The 25986-nt window shown below is 44.7% G+C and overlaps 1 protein-coding gene across 1 annotated transcript in view; it reads right to left on the reverse strand.

Annotated features, from left to right (window-relative positions):
* The window catches only part of LOC133340913 (sodium-dependent multivitamin transporter-like), a 29358-nt gene extending 4731 nt beyond the window's left edge, over positions 1–24627 (reverse strand). The window contains 15 exon segments of the mRNA XM_061549405.1: positions 1116–1237; positions 1898–2001; positions 3630–3811; positions 4653–4739; positions 5430–5497; positions 6396–6508; positions 7230–7318; positions 7802–7931; positions 9763–9824; positions 9826–9904; positions 11559–11713; positions 13120–13187; positions 14374–14425; positions 18550–18615; positions 21645–24627. Of these exon segments, the coding sequence (XP_061405389.1) occupies positions 1116–1237; positions 1898–2001; positions 3630–3811; positions 4653–4739; positions 5430–5497; positions 6396–6508; positions 7230–7318; positions 7802–7931; positions 9763–9824; positions 9826–9904; positions 11559–11713; positions 13120–13187; positions 14374–14425; positions 18550–18615; positions 21645–21983 (1716 nt within the window). The 5' untranslated portion in view covers positions 21984–24627.
* Positions 24628–25986: the final 1359 nt, after the last annotated feature.

Raw genomic sequence — 25986 nt, forward strand, 5'->3', positions numbered from 1 at the left:
AAATATGACCTCAGCTAGAAATTACATCTCCAGTAAAGCGCCTAGCTCAGAGTAACATAAAACTTTTTCACGTGCAATACAGCCATTTATTGTTTTAATTGAATATGAATAATCCACTAGATACGGTACAGCACATAACAGAATATATCCAAGGTCTCCCAGTATTAGTGCAATAATAATAAAAAAATGCAACTTGCGTATAGCATGTGTCAGCGCTCACAGGATTAGCGTGCATATTGCTGTGCTCGTTTGTATTTGTATATCCAGAGCTGAGGCGGGTTAATGCCCGCCTCAGCTCTGCATCAACTCACATTTATGTTCCTAAGACAAGTGCTCTATTATTAATCACAGCGTATTCACCGTCAAGATGCTACTCTGTGACAAATATTTGGCCAACAGTGAAACACCTCGAAACTGACGTTGAGGAAGAAAACGAAAGATTTCACATTCAGTTTGATTACCGTGGTGTAAAGGTTAAAGCACAAGGACTTATAATCCACAGTTCGCCACAGTTAGAGTCTATTTCCCTCACATGGCGGTTGAAACAATGCTGCTAGTTTAATAAACCACCCATGCCTCTATCCACCCAGCAGCGTAAGCGGGTACGACAAGTGTTAGTTATTTGGCAGGTTGTGTGTGGTGGGGTAAAGTGTGGATATACTCCCGTCTTCTTCGAATACGTTTGGCCAACCTGGAAAACTAACCCAGATACCCCTCTAGAGGAGCTTCCTTGAGCTGCCATGAGTGGAGGTCATTCTGGCAGCAGTGGTGCGAGAAGGCAATTACAGGGTTGCACCTTTACCTTTTGCTTAAGTCGATGGACTGATTTCCAATTTTTTTTAACTTTGGACACTAGAGAAAGGTTTCCCCATGAGCAGAGGCATACCAATTTATCAACAACAACGTCAAACTATATAGATAGCATCTCAAGACTGGAGGGGGGAAATATAGATACAGGGAATTGAGGAAGAGGGAAGCAACATCAGAGTCTATTCTTATGCTCGCAATACACGCGCATCGAATCGCACGTCTGACAATCTGTTGTTTTACGAGTAGATAGAATTTCGTGAGAAGGGTGGCTTCGGTACGTTTAAAAAAAAAAAACGCATCCTCACCATCTCATCAAACCGGACGCCACAGTGGAGCTTCTGCCGATATCTCCGGGGAAGGAAGAAGAGCAGGTAATCCATGATTGGGAAGATGGTGCGAGGGTCTACATCTCGCCCCTTGGTATAGCCTGCAGCAGAGCATGCATCCTCCTTCAAAAGGTCGCTCTTACCGTGGTGCGTGATGTAATTCTCATCGCCACAGCTTACAATCACACACTCTGCTTTGTCAACAAACACTACAAGCGACAGCAGCAACAGCAGCAGCTGCGAAATAACAATCAATGTCCTTTAAATGCCATTCAGGATAATCGCCAGCCTCTTTAATCATACCACTGCATAATTAGCATCCATATCGTTATATAATTAACATCAATTTGCTCGGTAGCTTAAGGACAAGCTGTATAATGGCATGCATGTCTAATTTGGATGCTTTAAATTTGAATGCACTATATATAGTCAGCTCTCGACTCTGTGTTCTGAGAAGTATTACTTGGAATTAATGAATAATGTGAACGACATAATTTCTGTCATGCCAGAAGAGAGGTTTTCGGAAGTGACGTTCTTTCATGAATAATCAAAGAAGACCAGAGCCTCATGGCCGAGGTGTAATTGGTAATTTCTAACCAAGTGAATCTGCATGAATCTGAAGGTCACCAGGTCGTTCTCCTGTCTTGGCACGTTAAACAATGGACAAGGTTCTTAAATTTCCACCCCATCCCCCCCTGCTTATGACATCATTCCATATGCAGGCCGTACGATATGAGGTCACGGTCTGTGCAAAGTCATACCGGTGATGAAGCTGACGACGAGCCCAACGACGACCACGATGGCAGCGTTATGAGCAGTGTACCACATGTACGACAGCGAATAGAACTTGGCCAGTCCCATTAATCTGCACACGGGAGAGCACGACAATGCACACGGTGAACGCTACGCGTCGTCGTTAACAGCCACGGCCACCACTCCACTGCTGGACGAAGGCTTCCTCCCCCCGTGTGTCGTCAATATCCCTCATGGATCTGCGACGCCACACGCAATCCATATCACTCCTGGTGATCCAACTCGGGCCTATTTTCCCGTTGAGCTGCCATTCCGTCGCCAGTCACGTCCTTTGGCCATCATCCCTTCTCGCGATGTGTCCTGCCTTAGCAGTGCATCTCAAGACGCTTGAGATCTACCGATTGTATACCACAGTACGAAATTTCGTACGATGATAGAACAGTCGTGCAGCAGGTGGTAACCAGCGCTATGGACCCGGTGACCCGGTGATACGGTTCAATTCCCGGTTACAGATAATATCAGTGTCAAATGATATCTGTAAGCAGTGCCAGGTTCCCCTCAATTTACCAAATCCAACTGACCAGCATGGTGAAGTATGTTCAAAAGACCCCATTACCAACACGGAACAAAAAGGCCTTTTAATCACCAGTGGAATGACTAAAGGTTGTGCGTTATTATCATTGCTGTAGTTATAAGCTAGCCAAATTGTACCACTGCCTAAAAATGTAAAAGCTACAATTGTGGTGTGCAAATTAGTATGGTGAATGAAATGTTTTCTCAGGTGTATCTCCTAAAATAACAGCTATACGGTAGGGGGGAGGGGATGCCGGCCCGTGACCTCACTTCCACGTGGCCCGTGACCTCGCTTCTTTGTGGCCTGCGGAACATGCAACCGCTCACGTTGGTGCGGCCTTTAGACGATAATTATCCATCTCTGAAAGTAACCTAGCCGCACCTAATTGAGGGGAATATTTTATACACGCGTTTCTAATTTTAGTTTGCTCAGTCACCATGGGGAGGGGGCGATACCCCCTTAAGATGCCGAAAATTGACATTTTGTTGATTTCTTTTCCAATTCATGTTATTTTCGGGACAATCGATAATTTTCCATGACGAAAAACAAAACTAAGAAAAGACTTCATAGCATCATTTAACCAGAGGAAAAATTATTAATGTAGGGCCTTGTTTTAAAAGCTTTAAATATTGGGACCATCCCCTCATGGACCACCCACTTGGGAAGTTTGACCATTGTGCCTTCTGTAAAGGTAAGCCCTAATTATTACGTGTGTTACTGTTGAATAATGCTGTGGTGTGTGTTAATGCGTGGCCCGCAAAACATACTGGAAAGTTTGATTCAGCCCTCAGTAGGAAAATATTCTCCACCCCTGGATTCAGGGGCAGTGCTGTCATGATTGCCATAGGCCCTGATGCAAGAAAGAAAATGAGCCCTCCTTGTCCATTTCTTCCTCTTTGTGGCCGGATATCTGGGCCCCTATGGCCCATGGGCCCCGGTGAAGTTGTACTGCCTGCCCACTCGATAGCAACACAATTAGATACAATGATAACAAAACTGACGATGTCAATGACGAAAAACAATAACCATATGTTTTTCCTATAATCTTTCTCAGTTTTCCTCTTAAGACGCAAAACCCTTTGCTCCCACCCACACATTCGAATGCTATGCCTACTGCTGCAGGGTGAGGATAAAAACCCAGTGCGTGTGTACGTGTGTGCACGCACGCAGGGGGGGCGACGGTGGTGGTGGCGAAGGCGGTAGTGGCCGCGGTGGTGAAGTCGGACATGTTAAGGCACTGAGGGGGCGGCCCTGCTGGAGGCCCAGCATTGGCGTTGTTGTACATGATGCTGCCGATGCCCAGCCACAGCGCCAAAGGCAGGCTCACGACCAGCCCCGAGATTGCACCCTGAGAAGGTGCGAATGTCCATCCACGTCAGCAGCGCATGCACACACGCACACAAACACATACGCACAGGGACAATGAACTCGCGAGATTGCCAGCTGGTTCATAGGTCGGAGTGCCGAGCCAGTATTGCTGGGATCCTTGGTTTGAATTTTGGCGGCCGCCTGCGATTCAACTGGGTTCCCGGGTGTCATGCGTTCATGGTCTCAACTCATTTACCAACAACACCACATGAGAACAAATAGTGTTAAAATTAGTTTCTTTACTTAATTCATCCCTAACAATGAAAAACATTGATGTGGATGCATGCAATGAACAATCCTCGGAAGCAGAGTGGGTGGGAAAGTGGTGCCCCCTACTGTATATAATGCAGGTCAGAATCAGAATATTTATTTCAGAATATTTATTTATACTGCAGGAATCCATCCAATGAGCTATGAAGCTCTTTTTCACAGATGTCCAGGAGGTCCCTTGAAGGGATCTCAGAGATAACTCTAAGGTATCCACATGAACGAAGGGGCAGCCCCTTCGTTCTGCGAGAAATCCGAACGGATTCTTCATCCTGTGACGCCCATAGTGCAACAGGTTAGAAGCAAAACCCATGCGGCTGTAAATTCAGCAAACTGCGTTCCCGACTGTGGCAATGCCCACCATATACGCATGCAGGAGTGCACATATACAAACATAGGTGCATACGTGCCTAACATGAAGCGGCCTCTTTATATAAGGTATTAACAAACCATTAAGTGAGTCGCTAAACAACCTTTGTATGGATGAACATTTACATTAACGCGGTATGACATAACCAGCGGGCTTGTGTTTTTGGTTTGCGTTACGCTCGTACAATGGCGTTGGTCCATGGGAATAACATGCCGACGATGAAGAGCCCGAGCAGAGGGCCCCCCACCATCCCAAATATACTGAGGGCGGCCTGGGGGAGTGCGGTAGGAGGGGTACGGGACAGAGGGAAACAGAGAAACGGGAAAATGAGAGGTACATATTGCATGTATACAACGATCCATCTTGCACCTGCTCGTGAGCTGATTTCATTGATTCTTTATCCACAATGGCTATCCTCTCAGGCATTGTATTTCGGCACCAATGTGGCTAGGAAATTTTAACTACCTCGCCTGATATACAGGTCGTGGGTTCGATCACGACCCTGAAGCCTGCTGTATATTTGGAGTTTGCATGCTCTTTCCGTGGTCGTGTCGATTTTTCTCTAGGTCCTCCAGTTTTTCCCTCCACATTTAGAATTAAAATGCATTTAGAGTACTTGGATGCTATAAATGTCCACATGATAAGCTACTTCGTTGAGCTATAATTTGTGGCTAGGTTGCTTCTGAAAAAGAGCTATATAGCTCAGTGGGCCTTACCTGGGTAAATAACCAAAAAGTTTAGTTTTGAGTTCACAAGCCATGATTTTTAAGCCCCTGTAATGACTCGCCATGTACAGCGCTATAAAAATTGGCATAATGATTATTATGATCATCCCTCCTCGTGATATATTCTCCCCAACCCCACTGAAATAACGTAACAGTCAACATGATGTCTCCGATTTGTGTTTGTTTTCTGCCTCACATAAGCATACAATCCAGTATCTGAAATTGCTGACACTTACCGACAAGACAGATCCCATGAGTGATGCAAGGAACGCCATTGCTAGGCACACCAGCCCATACATACAGGCTGACACACATGCATAAAACACATGATCGTAAAACACATTAAATGGTGCAGTTGTAAGCATAACACTTTACGTCGCGGTCTTTGTGTTTTGCACAAGCCATGTTTGTTCATTAAACACTCAAATCAGACAGAAGGTCCATGACCATGAACTGGAGTCTACGACGTCTTATGACCCACCAACGCATCGCGGTAAAGGTGCAGCCCTGCAATTGCTTGTTCACATCACTGCTGGCAGAAGGGCCACAAGTGGGAACTCTCCTCTAGAACTCCTCTCGAGGGTATTGTTAGCCTCCTCTGCCGCGCTGACTATACATCTTGGAAGGTGGCAGTACCCACACTTTACCCCACCACATGCGATCTGCCAATTAACTAGCTGTGGTCAACCCATTTATACTACTCGGTGGACAGAGGCCGAGTCACAGCAGGAGAATTAATTGAACAGGTTACCTCTAGATTTAATATACACATCGTGTAGCTCTACGACGTGCTTTCAGGTTGTGGCAAACATTGTTTGGCACGATGCCTGACGTTTCCCTCCACGTGCCCAGAGCTTTTTTTAATCAGTTTCTTAAGTTCCTGAAGTGGCTTCCCGCACGTCGAGCGAAACCTCGTAACATCGTGCCGAACAAGGCACGGTACGACCCAAAAACACAACGGAGAGTTGCGCAGCTTGATCGCGAAAAGCCTACCAAGTAGCATAACACAGGGTGGTCGTCACCACATACAAGCATATGTATGTATGTATGTTGAATTTCTTTCGCACCGCACATATCAGCCGACCGTGCTACATCGGAGGTGCGGTTGCAATCTATCACATGTACGTATGTTGAACTTCTTTTGCACCGTACGAAGCCAACCGTGCTACATCGGAGGTGGGGAAAAACGCCGTCTCACGCACCTAAGCCTTTGGAGATGAGCGTCGCTCTCTTCTCAGTCATGTTGGGGAAATACGGCCTCACAAAGTCCGCCATCGTCACCGTCGCCAGGGAATTAAATGCCGACGAGATGGTGCTGCAACACATGGGGATTAGTGGGTGAAAGTTATAGATGGAAATAAACTTTGCGAGAGAGAAATATCCAGGCAGTTTCCCCCCCCTCCCCCAGAAAAAATAGGTGACCAAATATTAATAATAATGTACAGGCCTTTGTCAATCCATGGGCTGGATGAAAGTCACCCCATGCCGTATCGGTCGTGAAAGCTGTTTGACTATACGTCACCACTCTGGTCAGTACGGGTTGGTGAAGGCAGGGAGCATGATCTTTAGAGCATAGTACAGTATTGTACAACAATGTATTTTGTATCACTGCCCTCTGCTACTTACAAAGGTAGCACCGCACCAGTCTATAACACCTACATAATGCATGGTGGTTACCCATCCAAGCACTATCCAGAAACAACCCGGCTTAGCTTCTGAGATCTGACGAGATCAGGTGGATTCTGGGTTATTTGGAGATATGCTTCAATAAAAAATATCATCCTTTTTGAATCGGACAATTTTAGATCGCAAGCGTACCTTGTTATGAGATGAAATGTCACACTCATTACTTGTTATGAATCACTGGCCTAATGGTTCGTATCGCATGATGCCTACCTGATGGACGTTATCGCATGATGCCTACCTGATGGTCAGTATAGCACGATGCCTACCTGATGGTCAGTATCGCACGATGCCTACCTGATGGTCAGTATCACATGATGCCTACCTGATGGTCAGTATCACATGATGCCTACCTGAGAGCCCCGCTGAAGATGCAGGCCACAAAGAGGCCAGGCAGCCCCGGGTAATCCTGAAGAACGTCCATCACGAAGTATAGCACCATCTGGAATGAGGTACAAAGACAGACGAGAGATTATTTTAGTTATATTTTTGTCAGCCCTTTGTCAATCCAAATGCGAGGAGGTTACCGTCTCCTGCTGTCCTGAAGCCGTCCCATGGAAAGCAGACCTCGACATTGGCATTTAGCTTCTGAACATATTGCCACACACAAGAATAGAATTATAATTAAATTATAATAAACGTTACACACTTGACGATTAAAACTGTTTCAAGGGTTAAACACGTGTATCAATGGCCACACATAGGAGAGTGTGAGTTTACAAACACATGCATACATTAACGCAAATCCACGCGTACATATCCATGAGCATGCAATCGTATGTGTTTTTTTTTTGCTTTTGCGTGTGGGTAGCTGCATGGCTGCACAAGAGATGACAGCATCCTCCCCGTATCCACCACACGTGCACAGACACACTTGCAGGCGTTGTTCAAGCCGTGTGCACGTGCAGTTAGAGGGTTGCAGCACCTGGTCGTTGCTTGTGACGTCACCCATCACACGGGGGTTGCACTCCTGATAGCGTGCGTACATAACCAGGCCCATGATGGACCCAATGGCCAGCATCAGCTGCTGGCATGGGAAGACCAAGTACACGGAACTGACATGCGCACACAGGCAGGTACACGCGGGCACACACAAGCGTGAGCACAAAGGCATGCACATCGTTAAGGCACATAAACCAACCACCACCGCCCCCGCCTCCCGTCAACTAAAAGCAATGTCTTCACGACGCCATGCAGACACACGTGCGGGCACAAAAATAAATCACCAGAGCAAATGAGCAGATCATTGTCTTTACAACACACATGCACTTAACTCCATTCGGTCTCTCCACATGAATGGAAGCCGGATTTATATTTGCGTTTACCCACGATGTTCTACGGCAATCTCGCAATGAGTTTATGTATGCCTTTGCATTTTGCGTTGAATGGGTTTTTACAGAGTGCTCTTGCCAATAACATCTGGTAATCTATCAGCATTTGTTTAACAAGCTCCACTCTCCTGTTGAGACCCAGAAGGTCAAAACTGGTGTGAATAATATCACTGGTCAACACACTTTTTCCGGCATAAGGTATTCCAACGGTTTTAAGGTAATTTTGGGGGTGCTGATTCCAAATCTGGCATCAGTTTTTGTCTATCACATCAGGTTTTTGAGATATCAAATATTGCATTTTCAATAAAAACTGCAGAAGAAAAATATTAAATAAATGTGGATATCTACATAAAATTATATTATAAACACACTATGCTAAAAATACAGAACCATATTTTAACACTAAAGCAGTCACTGACTCGCAACAACTTGCAATCATAAGTGACAGAGTTAATTTCGGGTAAAATCAATGAAAATGGGGTAATGCCGATAGCATAAAAATGAGATGTGATAGAGCAAATCTGATATCAGATTTGGAATCAGCACCCTGAAATTAGTCTAAAACAGCTGCAAAAGTCCAGGCCAGAATTATTTTTCTTTTGACCAGTGTATTAGTCCGGAAGGCCAATAGGCCGCAGGAATAAAAAGATTCGTCAGATTTGTTGAAACAGAATGGAGTTCTGCTCATGTTAGCTTTAACCCATGATGATCCACAGCAACGTATAATGAGCAAAGTCCATCAACGGCCATTCGCTGCAAGACGCCGGGTGTTCTGGAAGTACCAGTATTTTTCCGCATATAGCCCGCATACGCATATAACCCGCAAAAATTGTGTTTTGTGTAAAACAAATTTCAGATAGCGTGCACTTCCATATACCCCGCATGCATGAATATCTTTAACGTCGTTACCGCAGCTTAATTCCATCATATTAATACGAAGTTACATTTGTAATACATTCCACTATCAATTGTTAACATTTAAATCATAACGTGGACAAAGAAAACAAACTAACCAGAAACGAGTGAACTTAAAACAGTAAATAAGTAACAAAAGTAAATATCCAATAAATAAGTAACACATAACTGGTAGATAAGTAAGGACAGTTTTAGCACTGGTAGATTGCGCACTGCGCAGACAATAGCGGCACTACGGAAACGCAAACGCCGTTGCCTCTCCTCCCAGCTCTCCCGTCGCCGGTAAACAAAGTGCGCCACACTTCAAACATTGCCGTTTCATTGTACAAACAATTCGAATCATTTAAAACGTGATAACATGTGCAATTTTAGTGCGAGTGGTTTATTCAACAGTGATTTAGTCAAAGGTAAGTGTTGCATAGTGGATAGTCCTACCATGAAAAAATTGAACGAGTTATGACATGTCACACGTGTAAAAATATGTTAGGATGGCCCGCACCTCCATATACCCCTGCAGGGTACTTGTTTTGATTGTAAAAAGTGGTATACCCCGTGGGTTATACTGCGGGACAATATGGTACTAACAACCAAACATGATGAAGACAACTTGGAATGAATACAACAAACTAACAACACTCACAAGATTGCTTCCTTCTCAGAGCGGGCACTCAGATATCGCTGCACTTGAGCTTGGTTGACCCCAGTAGAGTGCGAGCATCATGAATACACCCCCGAACCCGAGGGTCCATAAGGTGTGCCGCTTAAACGGGTCCGGGTCAAAGCTACACACGGACACACAAACATACACGTCCATCGTCACGATCATCCCAGTAAACCAGCAACGCTATCGTCAGGCACATACAACACACTGCGTTCCACTGGGAACGGCAAGACTTGCACAGCCCAGGATGTTTCACCCGACACTGGGGGGACAAAGCCTTCCTCGAGCACAGCCCCAAAAATCTAGGAACTGCCCTGCCGCCTGCCACCAACGGACATCCGAAACGCGCCGAGTGTCTCGCAATTCCATGATCTGTGCAAGACACATTTATTAAGGCTTGTCATCCGATGAAATAAAACGAAAAACTCAGAAATTTTTATTTCTTTAATTATTTTTTATTTACTGCTTAACTTTTTGCGATTTGTTGCGCACGGTTGCACTTTATTTTGCGTGCGGTTGCAATTTACTTTGCCCAGCCAGTGTTAGCTGCTGAGGACGTGACGGGTTTCTTTTTTCATTCGTTGTTCCGTGCCCCCTGTACCATTCCCGTTCTGTTGTAATGTGCACTGAAGCCTACTCCATACTCCATTGAGCGATATTGGCACACAAAATATTGATTGATGGACGGTCATCCCAGTAAACCTGCAATGATTTGTCTACTTTGGCATGTGTTTGGCCATCCAACGTTCTATGTTTTACTAGGATGATGTGGTTTTATGTCGCATTGTGTCTCACATGCGTAGGAAAAGGAGAGCATGTGGCTGGTTGAAAAGTGTGTGGAGCGACAGGCTATACAGATTCAAGAGAGCAATATGGAGCCGAATTACATTATTGCAATGTTGGTTCTATTCAAAGTTTAATAATCTCACAGAATATTTTCATGGTTCCCTGGTAGACTACAGTAGGCATGGAGATAGGAATAGCCGCAGCCGTAGCAGGAGGTATAGTGGATGTAGAATACTCAGGTGTGTAAATATTTTTCAGGATGCTCGACAGGCGCAGCTGAAATTAATCTCTGATTCTATGGGGACTTTTTTGTAAGATTTCAAACGCAAGTCAAGAGTACTGTCAAATATCAACACATTTTATTTATTTATCCTTTTATCCTACATAAATCATGTAATTTGTTAATCTAGTAATGGCACCTGAGTAATTTGTGGTGTTGAGTAAGAACTTGTTTTGACTGGAACGAACCAGAGACCCACTATATTGATCTTGACCCAAGTTAAAAAGAGATACGACCTGAAAAATGTTCTCCATACGAGATCACACTGGGCGATGTGACTGACACCTGGTGGGAACACTGCAGTATTGCTCACAATATGTAAAGTGATCTGGCGGTAGAGGGCAAAAACCATAATGGGCCTCCAGGTCACTCATGCCATGTGGTTTTATGAACGGGTTGAAGTTATGAAAAACATCACCCAATCAGTAGAATTGGCTGGAACTGGATTATTCAAAACTTTGCAATGCATGTTATGAATAGGATATGATAACTATAATGTGAAACACACAAGTAAGAAAATGCCAGTGAGGGTAGCATGCATTACAGCAGAGCAGGCCTCACTTTTTTTTATTACCATGGTTACTGAGCACAGGCCCAGAGGCCAAAAATGCAAAGGGTGACGATCCATTCAACCAACTATGGTGCGCAGGTGTACATGCGTGTACTAATGCCTATACACAGTGATTTAATAGTACGTGCAAGTGCTCACTCTATGCCAGATATTTTGCCAGCGTTATTGTTGATTTCCCAAACTTTTGCGATGCCGCCCGCATTCTGAGCACCGACAATGATGACGGCAAGTTGGCCCGCGACCATCACCAGTGTCTGGAATACGTCCGTCCAAATCACCGCCTTCAGCCCGCCCTGAAAAATACAAAAATAAAGATCCCCCGCATAGCCTTTCACAGACTGTTGGGGCAAATGCTATTAGTGAGCACCTATGAAGGCCGGCACTGTACACAAGGGGGTGGGTGGCCAACACCATGTCCAACCGCATTTGTATCCCCAGTGCTGATGTTTTCACACTGCACCACATACTAACTTAAGGCTGAATCAATCTAGTGGATGTTCAGGACTAGCTCAAATGTTCGCAACTGCTATTGGTCGTGAGCAGGAATTTTGTTTAGATTGCCAGGTTCGTAGAGCAGTGGGCTAACCACTACACTACTGCTCCCCGACACACACACATGCTTGTACTGTACAAGATAACACAGAATCCTGTATCAATAACATGTCCATTCGGATCACTTCATTCTACCGAACCGCCACCAGAAAGCAGGCAAATCGTTCTTACCACAGCTGGAGGTCTTGTAAATTCTGGCTTTACCACCTCGGTGAAATGACGACAGATTTGGGCGGAAACCAATATCCTAATCAAACACCTGGTCTCTGATTCCACGAAAGAACCTGTGAGATGTAATCTACCTCGAAAACATTCATTATCATTTTCCATGGGTCACAGTAAAATAATTAATACAGATCTGCCCACTACCTTCACAAGTGAATATCAAATAGGGTATGGTGTGTGGTTGACAATGTAAGCAGTGAGTCACTGTAAACTCCGATAACTCAATGGAGGCATTGAAGGAATCCACCGCATATCAACTGATACCATCAACTGATGAGAACTAATCCGTATGTTATTCCTCCAGGCATACACAACAGATTTCAATAATTCAACCTGTGCGCACAGCCACACACAAGCCCACATGATTTGACCACATTCAGAAAGCAAAATGCCAAAGCCAAGAAATACACAAGGTATTAAGTGCTCGAAGGACACTCTAAAATCAAAGCTACATGAGTTTAAATACCATGGTGCAAATGGACTGATGTTTTTTTATTCATATGCAATGGTTTTATGTAACCGCTGCAGTAACTACATTTGCTAAAATGTAAAAACTAAAAAACTTAAATCCTAAATAGTGACAATTCCTATAATTTTTTGGAATGCCCAATCCACAAATACGAAGGAGACATTACAGTGATACACTTCGCTGCTCCTGACACGGTTATCTGGGCTTGACCACCTGAATGTGAAATTTCAGTTGTTGCTCTGCATCTACATCTGCCAGACAAAAGAATAAGATTGCTGGGAAGATGAATCGCTAAACCTCTAATGCACACTGTAGGCGATAACCATCTGCGAAATACTGCACCTCTCTGACAGACTTGGGAAATAAGGATGGCACGAACGGAAAATGTATCGAATGAATTGTTTTGATGCTTTGCCGTACTCGCTCAAGTGTGGATGCATGGCTAATACTCACGATGGTCGTGTAAATAGTGCAGATGACTCCAAGCACCACCACCGATATCCACACATTCAGTCCTGTCACTGCAGCACAAAGCAACACAAGTCAACACTGAATCGTTAACACGGAACACTCCACTTCGCATCACACGGCGGCGACATGACAAATTCTAAGAGTGACGCACGGCACAGAGACTCGGACAAACATGGAACACGAAACCAAATGCACATGCACGGCTATTTTTGCAAGTCAACTGCTGGATAAAGCGCCTCCTTCCCCACGCCGTGTGGGTTTCATTTGAAAATACTTCACTGTTTTATTATTATGTTTATTTTTATTATTTTATTATTTCCCTTCTACGTGACTTTACCGAAAGAACCAAGAATATGAATCCACGCAGTCACGAAAGCTTTAAATCGAAATACTTCACCATGCTAGTCAGCGTGGGTTGGTGAAGGTGGGCAGCATAGGCATGGAAGCCTAGCATCGCAGTACAATGATGTATTTTGCTGCAGTCTCCTGCGGACTATTACTCAGCACAGCGCCGCAGCCGCCTATGATCACTGTTACGTTGTTATTATAGCTTTATTTTGGTGATTTCGAAAACTTTTGGATTAGCCTTATTTGTTTGTTGTTGTACAGAGTTAGACTGATAACTTTAATTGAAATTGTTTTATGGTTGTTATTGTTTGACTTGCATCCCACTGGGATTTTTGCACACAGCATTGATATACGGTGCTTTTTCTGGAAGACTTTGCTGTTTTTTCCTGGATTTTTCTGTTGCGCGTAGTCACTTTAAGATGTTTCTTGTTCATGTTTTTGTTTGTTGCGGTTGCACCCGATTCAAGAGCAGAATGGCTCACAGGGCTATACCTAATAAATGAATTGAACTGAACTGAACCTAGCATGCATGGTGTAATATCCAGGCCCAAGCCTGCTTGGCTTCCGAGACCTGGGGGAATTTGGCACATTCCTTGTTCTTTGGGCGTTGTCACAACACTAATATATAACGCTATAATAACCCAAAACATAATACAACACCTCAAAAGCTAAAATACAACATACTGAATTTGTTGGCCGTTAGTTATTGGTTTACGCGACCTCTTTAGCAGCAACAGAAGTCGCTAGATTCCTCACAATGTGAAAAAAGGAACAAAGGCTTCAGTTGAACCACAGAAGTTAATTTAATGGAATGGGGGTAAATCGTGAGAGCCACAACCAGAATTGTGTACAAGCATTTATAGCCAGACACAAAGGAAGTACATTTACCTGCATTAAGAGCTAAAGCTGGGGTGTAGAGAACAACACCCATATACACCACCTGCAACAGCAAACACACACACACACGCAGATTATCCACACATGCACTTGTATATGTCAAGCCACTGCTGGATGAAGACATTTAACCATCTTTCCCTGTGCTGCTTAGTTCAGGGTTGGTGAAGGCAGGGAGCGCGTGTGTGGTAGCACCCTCTGATGCCCACCACGCTTTTCCTCTGTCTAGAGCAGAGTTTTTCAAACTGTTTTCGCCCTGCGAACCACTCAGCCAGCCAGCCCCCCCCCCCCCCCCCCCACGCTAGTGACAAAACGCATTCGCTTCTCTCTAAATACCAGTCAAACAAAATAATTAATATGACTGGAACATTTTTTTATGCAGCTATTAGGTTTTTATTAGGGGGGGCATTTATATCTTAGGATTTGGGTAGTTTACTTAACTTAAATTTGTCATTAAATATCATCAGTAAAATATTCATTAATGTCCGACACAAAAGGTCAAAACATTGCCATTATTTCCAATAAACCTGCATTTGAATCACAACTCCGTGGACCACCTGGAGGACCTTCAAGGACCACCGGTGGTTCGGCTACCACACTTTGAGAACCATTGGTCTACAGCCTATACAGTAACACCTCTCGTGATTGGTGGTCACCCAATCCCAGCAATATATAGGCTCCATCCTGCTGAGCATCAGAGATCCGAGGAGATCTGGTCACAGGTGTGTGTATAATAGAACTAGGTGCACATCATGGAGGATCGTGGGTCACACGTAAATGCTGTCTATTGGCCAATGCTGAATGGGCATGCCGGAGATATAATTCCCATCTGAAATTGTTCAAGCAAACTCTGAACCAGTTAAGATTTTCTGAGCCACATCTGCCGGATGTTGTGAGGCAAAAATCTCTCCACCTTCATAATGGGAACCTGTTGCAACAACGTACTTGGGGCCCCCACCTTGTGGGTGATCGTGTGAAAAGAACACAAAGGTCAACTCTCGTCCTTAAAAATACAGGGACATTCGACTTTCAGAGATACGAACATACCTGTCCGTATCGAGAGTCATAAGTTCAACCGCTGTGCAATAGATGGCGGTGGTGGCATCTATATCTGCAGAACATGAAGAACCAGTGCCATCTACAGAAGATTATACAACTTTTAAAGCGATTCCCCGAAGTAAAGTTGGAGCAGCGGATTGTTTAAATAAATGTGAACGTTTATTAAAAACCCAACTCTGCAGTGGATCTGTAATACCGTGCATATACATAAGCGAGATGGTCATTTGCATTTATTCCTTGATTTTGTTTAAATAATAAGCTATAATTTATTTTAAACTTTTATATTTGCTAGGGGCAGGGGTCGGCAACCAAAATAACAAGGAGATCCATTTTTGTTCGAATTCGCAAAAAACTGAATAATTTAAGAGCCGCAATGCATGTGAATGAGACGGTGGTCCTTAATAAATAACGTTACAAAGCAGTCGGCTCCGGAACCGTAGGTTGCCGACCCCTGGGCTAGGGTATACATTGCTTTGTTGATATTTTTAACTTAATGTCTTGTCTTTTATATATTATAGAAGACACTTTATAGAAGTGTTGGGAATTCACGTATTTTATTTTTCTAAACCTGTTGAAAATGTGAATTAGAGACTTTTTCTCACAAAACTATTCCAACCACGTCAAAGATTTGAGTCGCTAAAGGACGCCAATTTAGGTCGCGCTGGCTCATCTAAGGTAAGATGGAGCCTCCACATGAGCTGATTTTATCACTCCATCTCTGCAGTCAAGATCATCTCTTGTGTGTATGTTAAACTTATTTCGCACTGTACGTAGTCAACCTTGCTAATCAGAGGTGTGGGGGAAGGACAACAAACTAAACACAAAAAGCAGTTCCAAAGAAATGAGTTTTCAATCTGGATTTAAATGTGAATAGCTCCAGTGGCTTCCTAATATTGGAAGAGCATTCCAGACGGCCAAAGAAGCGCATCTGAAAGCACGCGATGTAGTGACCGTCTTTATTCGATGGCCAGCCAAAAGCCGCTGCCACTCTGGCATTAGTTTTCATCACCGACCATCATCCCATTATAGAGGTGTGTTGCTGCCCAAGCACACCCACTCACTCTCATTTATCTTTCCCTAACACTCAAATACACCGGCTGACTTTCACACGTTCTCCAATCCTCGTGATACATTCTCTGTCTCTCAATGTAATTGTTTTATAGCTGTAAATTATGACGCTTGGTGTACGAGGTGGCTGATGTCACAGCACCCTCACGTACCAAGCAGACTCTCATATATCACGACCTTTGGTGTCACTACAGCTGGTGACGTGAGACAAAACAATAAACGAGTGCATGCGTATAATGCAGACCTCCTCCGTGACCCCTTTAATCATGAATGTAAAACCAAAGGACACATTGCTGGTTATGACGCAGACTATGGTGCAATTGAGATCGGTCTTTCTATAGACCATTGCAAGCCCTGCAATAAACCCTGCAACCACAACTGTCCATTGGTATGATCACCAACAACAAATATATCTAATGTACAATAATGAGAAATATCGCTATCATCAACGAAGAAAAGGAAACTAGTCATACGATTTAGTATTGCATAATAGCTTTGCTAGGCGATTTTCCAAACCGAGTTGTAACCTTTTTAAATAATGCAATAGCATAGCTCACACGAAATCTAATGTATCCTTGGAAAAGAGCGATGTTGTCTGAAAGGTGCAAGGAACCCCTCCCCTTAAGAGCATTCATAACAGCCTGATGCAATGTGGGAATTACAGGCAATACTCAAGACTCACAGTAGGCTTTATCAGTTATGATTAGGTAGTTGCCTTCACGCAATACTTGAAAGAACTTACATTTCGTTTCAGGTCCAATTAAATTGTTACACCTTAATAAAAGGACAACGTGCACCTTGATTAAATGTACTCGTGATAATGTACGTTTCCAAGGAAAATAGCCATTAAGTACCTGGTTTATCAGTTGTGCAATAAACCCCAAGGGTCCATACTGTACTTGTTCTCTGCATTCTTGATGTTTTTGCCTTTGTTTTGTTGTATCTGTGCTCAAACACCACAGATCTCCCTTATACTGGTAGGAACCTCCTGGTTACACTAGCCCACAGGGGATTATTGTGTCCGTCATGCAGGGAGGGGCTGGGTGGGTAGGGAGGGGTTGGGCAGAAAGGGGAGGGTGGGGAGGGAATGGGTGGGGAGGGGAGGGTGGGGAGAGGCTAGGTGGGGTGGGTGGGGCTGGGTGGGGGGTGGGAGGGGTGGGGCTGGGTGGGGAGGGGCTGGTCACCCCGTGGTGCCCTTATAAAACTCAACTTTTTATCTACTCACGCCGGCTTGTGCCCGCCCTCACAGTCGGCCATATTTGCGGAATACACCACGCCGCCGTTGACCCTGGCCATTGACCGAGCAACCCAACGTTCCTACCAGCTCCCTCCGCAGGAATGTATTAAAATAGCCAGGAAACTGGCTAAACGTGATTATCCATGCAACAAATTAAATAAACTCAATCTCTTTGATCCTTACATTATTGGTGATCCTGTGGTCAAAGCTCACTGCAGGTGTCAAAGCTCACTTGCCAAATGCTAAAAAAATAAACTCCTTTCAGGATTGTGCATGTTAATCTCTTAAAGAATAAAGGCGTTCAGTGTTTATTTCTAATATTTATAAGCGATCTAAGGAGTTACCTGTTTACAATGTAAAGCAGTTACAATTTTACAACTGCAGTGGTGTTCAGATGATGACATGTCAATCCACTACTGAAATACGGACCTCCCCACACCATTGGGGTAGTGGGGGTTATTTAACCATACTCCACCACGCTGATCAGTGACAGTTGATGTAGCGGCCAGCAGAAGTTGGGGCATAGTACAGTACAACAGATTATCTTGGACTGTCTTCTGCTTACAACATCAGCAGCCTAAAACACATGGTTCATGTATGGCACACTCATTCAAGCACTATGCAGACACAGCTCTGCTGATCTCCCGAGATCTGACAGAGATCGAGCGTATTCCAGGCCATTTGATCAAAGCCCAGGATGATTTATGAACATGAGATTGATTTGAGATGAAATTAACTGAACAATTGATACGAATTATGGTGGCAGTGGTGTTAAGCACTGTAAAGTGGTGATGTGTAGTATTTACCATTTGGAAGATGAATGTTAACGTTCCCGCAATCCTCACAGACTTGTTAAATCTGAGCCCCAAATACTGTGAAAATAAAGGCACAACATCCACCTCAACGTAAGCATTAAACACAATTATCTGCAAATCATCACGTACCACACGACTTCATTATCCACTGCAAATTGCTTCCGCATCAAACAGAGCACACGAGATTTGTGTCAATGGGCTCTCGTATGGTTATACAGAAAATGATAGTAACTCTGACACAAATGTGTCGTGGCATTCATCAAAGCTTTCACACAGCAATTCACATGTTAATAATAATAATAATGTCCAGGCCTTTGTCAGTGCGCTAGTTGGATGAATTATGCCTCCCCATGCCACGTCAATCATGGGGATTGTCAGACCATACTTCACCGCGCTGGTAAGTGTGGGTTGAAGGCAGCAAGCGTAGATGTGGAACCATATAAGCAGGGTACAACGATTGATTTCTTTCTGCACTGCCCTCTACTGCCAAACGCCATGTAACCCCACATAACCCCACCGCTACCCTATGACAGTTTTTGTGCGGTGTGGTCACCCATATAAGCACCATCCGTGCTCAATCTTGCTTAGCTGTGACACAATGTAGGCTTGTAACTTGACCTTTCTCTCATAAGGCAGTGTTAATAAAATATATAATTTTTTTACTGTATATATGTAATTACAAATTATAATTGTGCTGACCGCTGCACTCATGCAGCAAAAAATCCACTGCAATACTAGACTTATACACTCACACCCTGCTTCCCCCTTCACCAACCTGCACTGATCAGCGTGGTGAAGTATGGTCAAATAACCCTTACGAAACGCACGGTGTAAGAAGGCCTTCATCCAGCAGTGGGTTGACAAATGGCACGTACAGCAAGGCAAAAGTGTATTTCCTCGCACAAGCATATATACTCTACCTGCCCTTTGCACACCAAAGATACAAATGTTTTGTTTTAAGCTTTGCTTTGATAACCTGTGCGATTTCCTGTTACAGATGTATTAAGTACACTATAACACATAAAGTTAATTGTAACATCTCACTTTGTTGACCCAGGTTGCCCTTGCACAAAACACTTATTGTCCCATATATTTTTTTTACCGATTTTAAGTCCATAAAAGAGAATAACATAATAAAAGTGCTGCCCTGCAAGTGCCTGCTCATGGCACAGCCGGCAGAAGGGCCTCCACTGCAAGGAGCTCTGGAGAGCCCCTTTCAAGCCGAGGGGAGTTGGCCACGCTGGTCAGATATCTTTGGAGAGGTGGGTGTACGCAGACTTTACCTCACCACACGCAACCTGCCGATAAATATTAAGAGCGGTGTTCTTAATTGCAAGGCCCGTGGGCCACTGGCGGTCCCCTTGATAGCCTTTATTGCGGCCCCCGACAATACACAATACGTAAAAACACCCCTTGCAGGCGGTGTGGCGGGCCTCACGTTGACAACTTATCGGCGAAAGTGGCCCCCTTCTGAAAATTAGTAAAGAACACTGATTTAGAGTAATGCTGAGGACGGCTGCTTGCGTTGTGGCCGAAACGTCGTGAGAATTATTTTATTATGTTTATTTTTTTATTTTATTATTTCCCTTCTACGTGACTTTACCGAAAGAACCAAGAAGATGAATCCCTGCAGTCACGAAAGCTTTAAATCGAAATTTAGAGTAATGCTGTTGGGGGGATTTAAGAAACTTGCACCATTGTTTCAACTGTTGTGGTGAGCGATTAGACTGGTGACTGCTGCATTGCCAAGTACAGTGTGCTCACCATTTATGCCATGACAGCATCCATAAAATGTTATATTTACATACATAAGTAGGCCATCATAATAAACTAATTGAAAATAACTTAGCATGAACTGCACACGCAGTGGCCATGCGACTCAATTAACTTCCCCAAACACATTAACGCCTTTGGTTAATGTGGTACCAGAGTAGGAGAGATTCATTCAAGTGTCAAAATGACTGACTAGGGCCATAATGTGTTCGATCCAACACAGTGCTGCTGGGCTACTAGGGCACTTTCATCGTGACCATCATCAGCCGTGGTCAACCCACTGCTAAATGAAGGCCTTCCCAAACCTTCAACATTTCTCACAAAAAATATTATTAAGTAATGTTGTGTTGTAACTAAATGAATGGTATCGTGTGAGTGTACTTTCTCTGGGTACTTTGGTTTCCTGCAAAAAAAACCTCATATCCGTTGGGCTGGGAGGTTACCAGTACAGCAAAAGGATACCTGAATCGCAGACACATAGATTTTCTCCCACATGCTAAACATAATAGAAATTGAAAAACATGTCTATGTAGGACCCTCCTGTGAACGTTTTAAGACCGATGCTTTTTTTTGTTTTCAAGAGATTAGAGCCAGGAGTGTCTTAGAAAAAGAGCATTAAACAGAAGACAAATTATCCTTATGGCGGTACCCCAAGGTACCAAATAATACAAAATGGCCCAGGCAATTAAATGTTATTTCTGGGACACTATTTTTTCCAGGGGTGTTATTTAACTCCACGACTGGGGTACCAATCAATCCGAAATCGGTGCCACTCCGCGATGTCGAGACGCAGCGAGGACGATTGCGCCGAAACCCTGAACGCTCGTACGTGTCACCGTGGTGGTGCATCGTGTACAGCTCGTCGAGATGAGTCGATTGACGCATCGCCGACCATCAACAGACTAACAATGACTGCATCACGGACATTGTGCGAGAGCCGGGATACTGTGGCACCCCGGGGTACCATCCATAAGGTTCAAATGCTACTCACATGACAAATGTGCAAACATGATAATCGGTTTTTCCCCTTTTATCTGGCAACAAAACAGGTGTTAAGTTGTTAAAACACCAAACTGAAACCTTTTACAAGGAATCATGTCTGCATTAACCACAATACTTGTGGTCAAAATGCAAACAAAAAAATACTCTGATGATATTTCAGTTTGGTGGTTTAACAACTTAACACCTGATAAGAGTTTTTTTACCCTTCTATCTGGCAACAAAACTGACACCTTTTTTTACAAGGAGTCATGTTTGCAACGGCGCATGGCACAAGCCACTCCAAGCCACGCCGATTGTTCCAAGGCACCCACCTCGTAGGCGCTGGTCACCTTGAGCCGATAGAAGAGGGGCAGGAAAACGTGGGCAGGAATGAGGAGCCCGAAGATGTAGCTGACTCCCAGGAACCAGTACTGAGTGCCATAGGTGTAGATCTCTGCGGGCACCCCGAGGATGGCCACCGCCGACTGGAAGGTGGCGAGAAGCGACAAAGCCACGGGCACGAAGCCCATGCTCCTGTCGGCCAGCAGAAACTCCTGGGTGGTTTTCTGGCGACCACCGCTCAGGGCGTAGTAGAGGCCAATTCCAGTGGAGATGACCAGCAGGATGGCGAAGATGAGGTAGTCCACCCATGAGAAAGTGAGCTTGGCCATTGCTACCCCAAAAATAAAAAAGCTATCTGGCGTGCGCCCTACTGATGTGCGGGGTTGGAGAGGCCCCGGAAAAAATTGTCTCGGCGTAGCTTTTATGCACGTAAATATAGCGGGTTGTAAAACGAAGATAATCCCTGAGATTGCGTTGTAAAATACGAACTAAAGTTCAAGTGTCGTATTTTTTGTGCGATGCGACAATTAAGTTAAAGGCAGCAAGCAGCAGGATATATTTTTACTTCTAAACCGGCATGGCAACGATGAATCTCGCAAACTAACCATTGGCAAAGCGCGCTCTTGAATTAACAATCTCTCACAACTTTTTGTTTCTATAAATTATAATCTCTCTCTCTGGCTTGAAGGAATCTGTTGGTTGAGTCGGGTCGAGTGAGAAACTTCGTGCAACGGATGGGCAAAGCGAGTCCACTTAAAAACCTGCTCGGTAATTGATTAACGAGAACCCCTGTTGTATGAGCCACCTCGCTTTGCTGACACAAAAATCCTTGGAGTATAGAAAAAAAAACTCTTGTCCTCCAGAAGAACCCCTTGGTTAATAAAGATTATTGCCTTATCAATGATAAGTTGGATCCAAATGTACCGAAGAAAATAAACTCGTCCAAAGGTCCACGGTGCACAACAACCACCACCACCAACCACCACCAACCACCACCAGTGTTTGCCCAACAGTTTAATCAAGACTCACAAAGCTGAAGTTGTGTCTTGTTGTGTGTAGAAGAGCTTTTGTTGTTCTTAATGAAACACGGTTGGCTTGAAAGCTTAAACGTACTTTTAAAAAAAATTACGATTGCTTAAATACTTAAATAAACCGAGAATTAATGTTTAGACATACCAACACTTTAAATTCAAGTACAATCGAATAAAAGGCAGCAGCAACTTCTACTTCTCATCCGAAAGTCACTGTTTTAATGTAAACCGCGCCTATTATATAATAAGGACGTACGGCTTATACTAAGCCTAAAGCCATCGCGAAAATCGATGTAAACATCAAACATACACCTGCTAAACTCTTGACATCAATCAGCTGCACTCGGACACTTTAGTAACTTCCTGACACGTTGCAGTTACCGTCAATGACTTAAGAGAAACACTCAACACTATCACGCGTGAAGTCGCATGCGACCACGCACACACCTGGGCAATAGAGAATTCCAAACTCACAGTTCGGTGGCTGCTTTTATAATCGCGTAATGTTGTATGGGCCCATCCAGCAAATCTTCACAATCGCACACACCGACCGCGCTTTTGCTGGCCAAACAACATTAACGCAGCTACTACACAAGTCTTTATATATCACTCTTGATTATATTCCACTCTTAGTCGGCATAACAAACGGCGTGGTCGTGACATGTCATCGTACAGCCGATACGCAACTGATCTTTCATATCGGAAGGATTGTAGGTCAACTCGAATCTGTTAAACTTGCAATAGTTGCTGTTAGTTGCTGGCCCTTTGCTCAGTGACGGGTGATTTTTGGGCAGCTGTTTTTGATGTGCGCAAGAAACCTGACCGAGAACTACAAACTTACGACAAATTCGAAACAAGTTGAGAGCCACCGTTCTGAGAACGTTGAACTTATAACCGTCGGACACTTCTACCACCCATCAACATTGACAACGCAGTCATCGACCATTCTACGAAGATGATGCGTAAAGATGACTTCTCAAAGTTGTTCGCATTTAATCAACACACGACGTAACGTACACACCCCGCATTCAATGTCAACTTTACCCTACATTTTTTTACATTCCGTCTTGGTTGGGTTTTATATTTTAAAAAAAATTCGTGTACTTTATAGATTGTACTCCGTTTACACGTGGCCCACAAAACAGGACTCGTGTGTTTGTTCTACCGGAAGGATTAAACACAGCGGCTAACTCTTAAGGATTCAATGTCGATTGGAACAACGTGTGGCAGTGAGGATGATGTTCTTGCACCGCTCTTCCCCATGCAATATCACACCACGTGGAGATTCAAAGTCACCGAGAACTACACACGACGTGTCAGTGACCTTTTGCCCAAATTGCGATACAACACAGTACCGTATACTGTATCAATTGTGATAAGTGTACAGAGGCAAGCGTGTGGCTAACGATTACTACGCGTCTACCACTTGCACCTTAACCCACCCGCCCTACCTTTCCGCAATTAATCCCCGTTAAGCATCTGGTCCCATGATGCCGATCATATAATACCGTATACGATGGTTATTAAATCGCTACTTTAACCCGTCTCTTATCCACCCCACCCCTTCGTTGTCTCGGTAGCCTGCGACATTGTTCGCCCCACCACCACCACCCTTGTGTTTTATAACAAACAAGTGCAACGGGTTGGCAGGCGAGCCGACAGACGACACAATCCGCACGGAGATTATCGCTCAAAACGTTCACGAAAAAAAAACAACGCCGCAACACCCGCCCGTCTCCACCGCGTTGTATCCTCCCAAACGTCGCACGCCGACGTTGAGCTCTGCTACAAAACGACACTGACACTCGAATAACACCAACGAAAAGGCACCACCGCGTAGACCCAAGAAAACCCCCCACACATGTGCCTTCGTGACACAAGGACGACACACACAAGGGCAACAAGGGCGAGCGCGCAGCAACGAACACGTGCTACTGTCGGCCTTTTCCGGCTCAGTGCCGTCAAAAGACGGGGTGGGGGGTGGGGTTGGTGGTGGTGGGGGGTGGGGTTGGTGGGGGGTGGGGGTTGGTGGTGGTGGGGGGTGGGGTTGGTGGGGGGTGGGGTTGGTGGTGGTGGGGGGTGGGGTTGGTGGGGGGTGGTGGTGGTGGGGGGGTGGTGGTGGTGGGGGGGGGTGGTGGTGGTGGGGGGGGTGGTGGTGGGGGGGTTGGTGGGGTGGTGGGGGTTGGTGGTGGTGGGTGGTGGGGGTTGGTGGTGGTGGGTGGTGGGGGTTGGTGGTGGTGGGGTGGTGGGGGGTTGGTGGTGGTGGGGTGGTGGGGGGTTGGTGGTGGTGAGGTGGTGGGGGGTTGGTGGTGGTGGGGTGGTGGGGGGGTTGGTGGGGTGGTGGGGGGTTGGTGGGGGGTTGGTGGTGGTTGGAAGTTGCTGCCACTGACGGGAGGGCCCCCAACGTTACGAGACGAGCCAATGGCGAGAGGGCCGCTTGATATGTGTGGGTGGTTGAGCGGCTAGATGCAAAGCTTAAAATCAAGACAAAATGCAAAGCTTCAAATCAAGATGAGATGCGAGCTGACGATGGCGTTGTTACCCCCCCCCCCTCACCCACCACCACCCACCACCACCAAGGCACCAAAGCCACTCTTATGTTTTTTCGGTAAAGTCACGTAGGAAAAAAATAAATATTACCACATTCAGATAAGCCCCCCTCCCCCTTAATTAGTATTTAAGAGCTTGTCTCTTGGATTTGTCCTCACTTGAGACAGTAAATTTAGCTGTGGCGGTCCCACCTGATGACGGAGACTTGTGTTGCCTCCGAAACGTCGTTATTTATTATTTTATTTCTATTATTATTAATATTATTATTTTTCCTACGTGACTTTACCGAAAAAAGAAAAAACCTAAGAGTATGAATCCTTGCAGTCACGAAAGCTTCAAATCTAGAAGCAAAGCCACTGTTTGGATTCGTCGTGGAACGAACGATTTGGTAAAAATCCCAATCCACGGTCATCATTAACTCCTCCGTTGAGAATAATTACACGTGTGATTCATTGCGTTAACGTACCGTGTCCAACCCATTGCCGTTTAACTCTGTATTATTGTACAGGGAAATTTAGGTAAAGTCACGTAGGTGTAACAGAAAATAAACCACGACGTTACGCCCGAAACGTCGTGAATTATTTTATTTTATACCTCCGTGACTTTACCGACAGAACCAGAGAGTATGGCTTCCTGCAGTCACGAAAGCTTCAAATCAAGAGGGAAATTTAGTTTTCAGGTCCGTGCGGCGTGCAGCCGTTTCAATACGGCCAACAACAACAAATAGTTTTAACTGCATTGATAATTATAC

The sequence above is a fragment of the Lethenteron reissneri genome, chromosome 10, assembly GCF_015708825.2.
Source record: "Lethenteron reissneri isolate LAM-NWPU_2019-01 chromosome 10, ASM1570882v1, whole genome shotgun sequence".
Lineage (NCBI taxonomy): Eukaryota > Metazoa > Chordata > Hyperoartia > Petromyzontiformes > Petromyzontidae > Lethenteron > Lethenteron reissneri.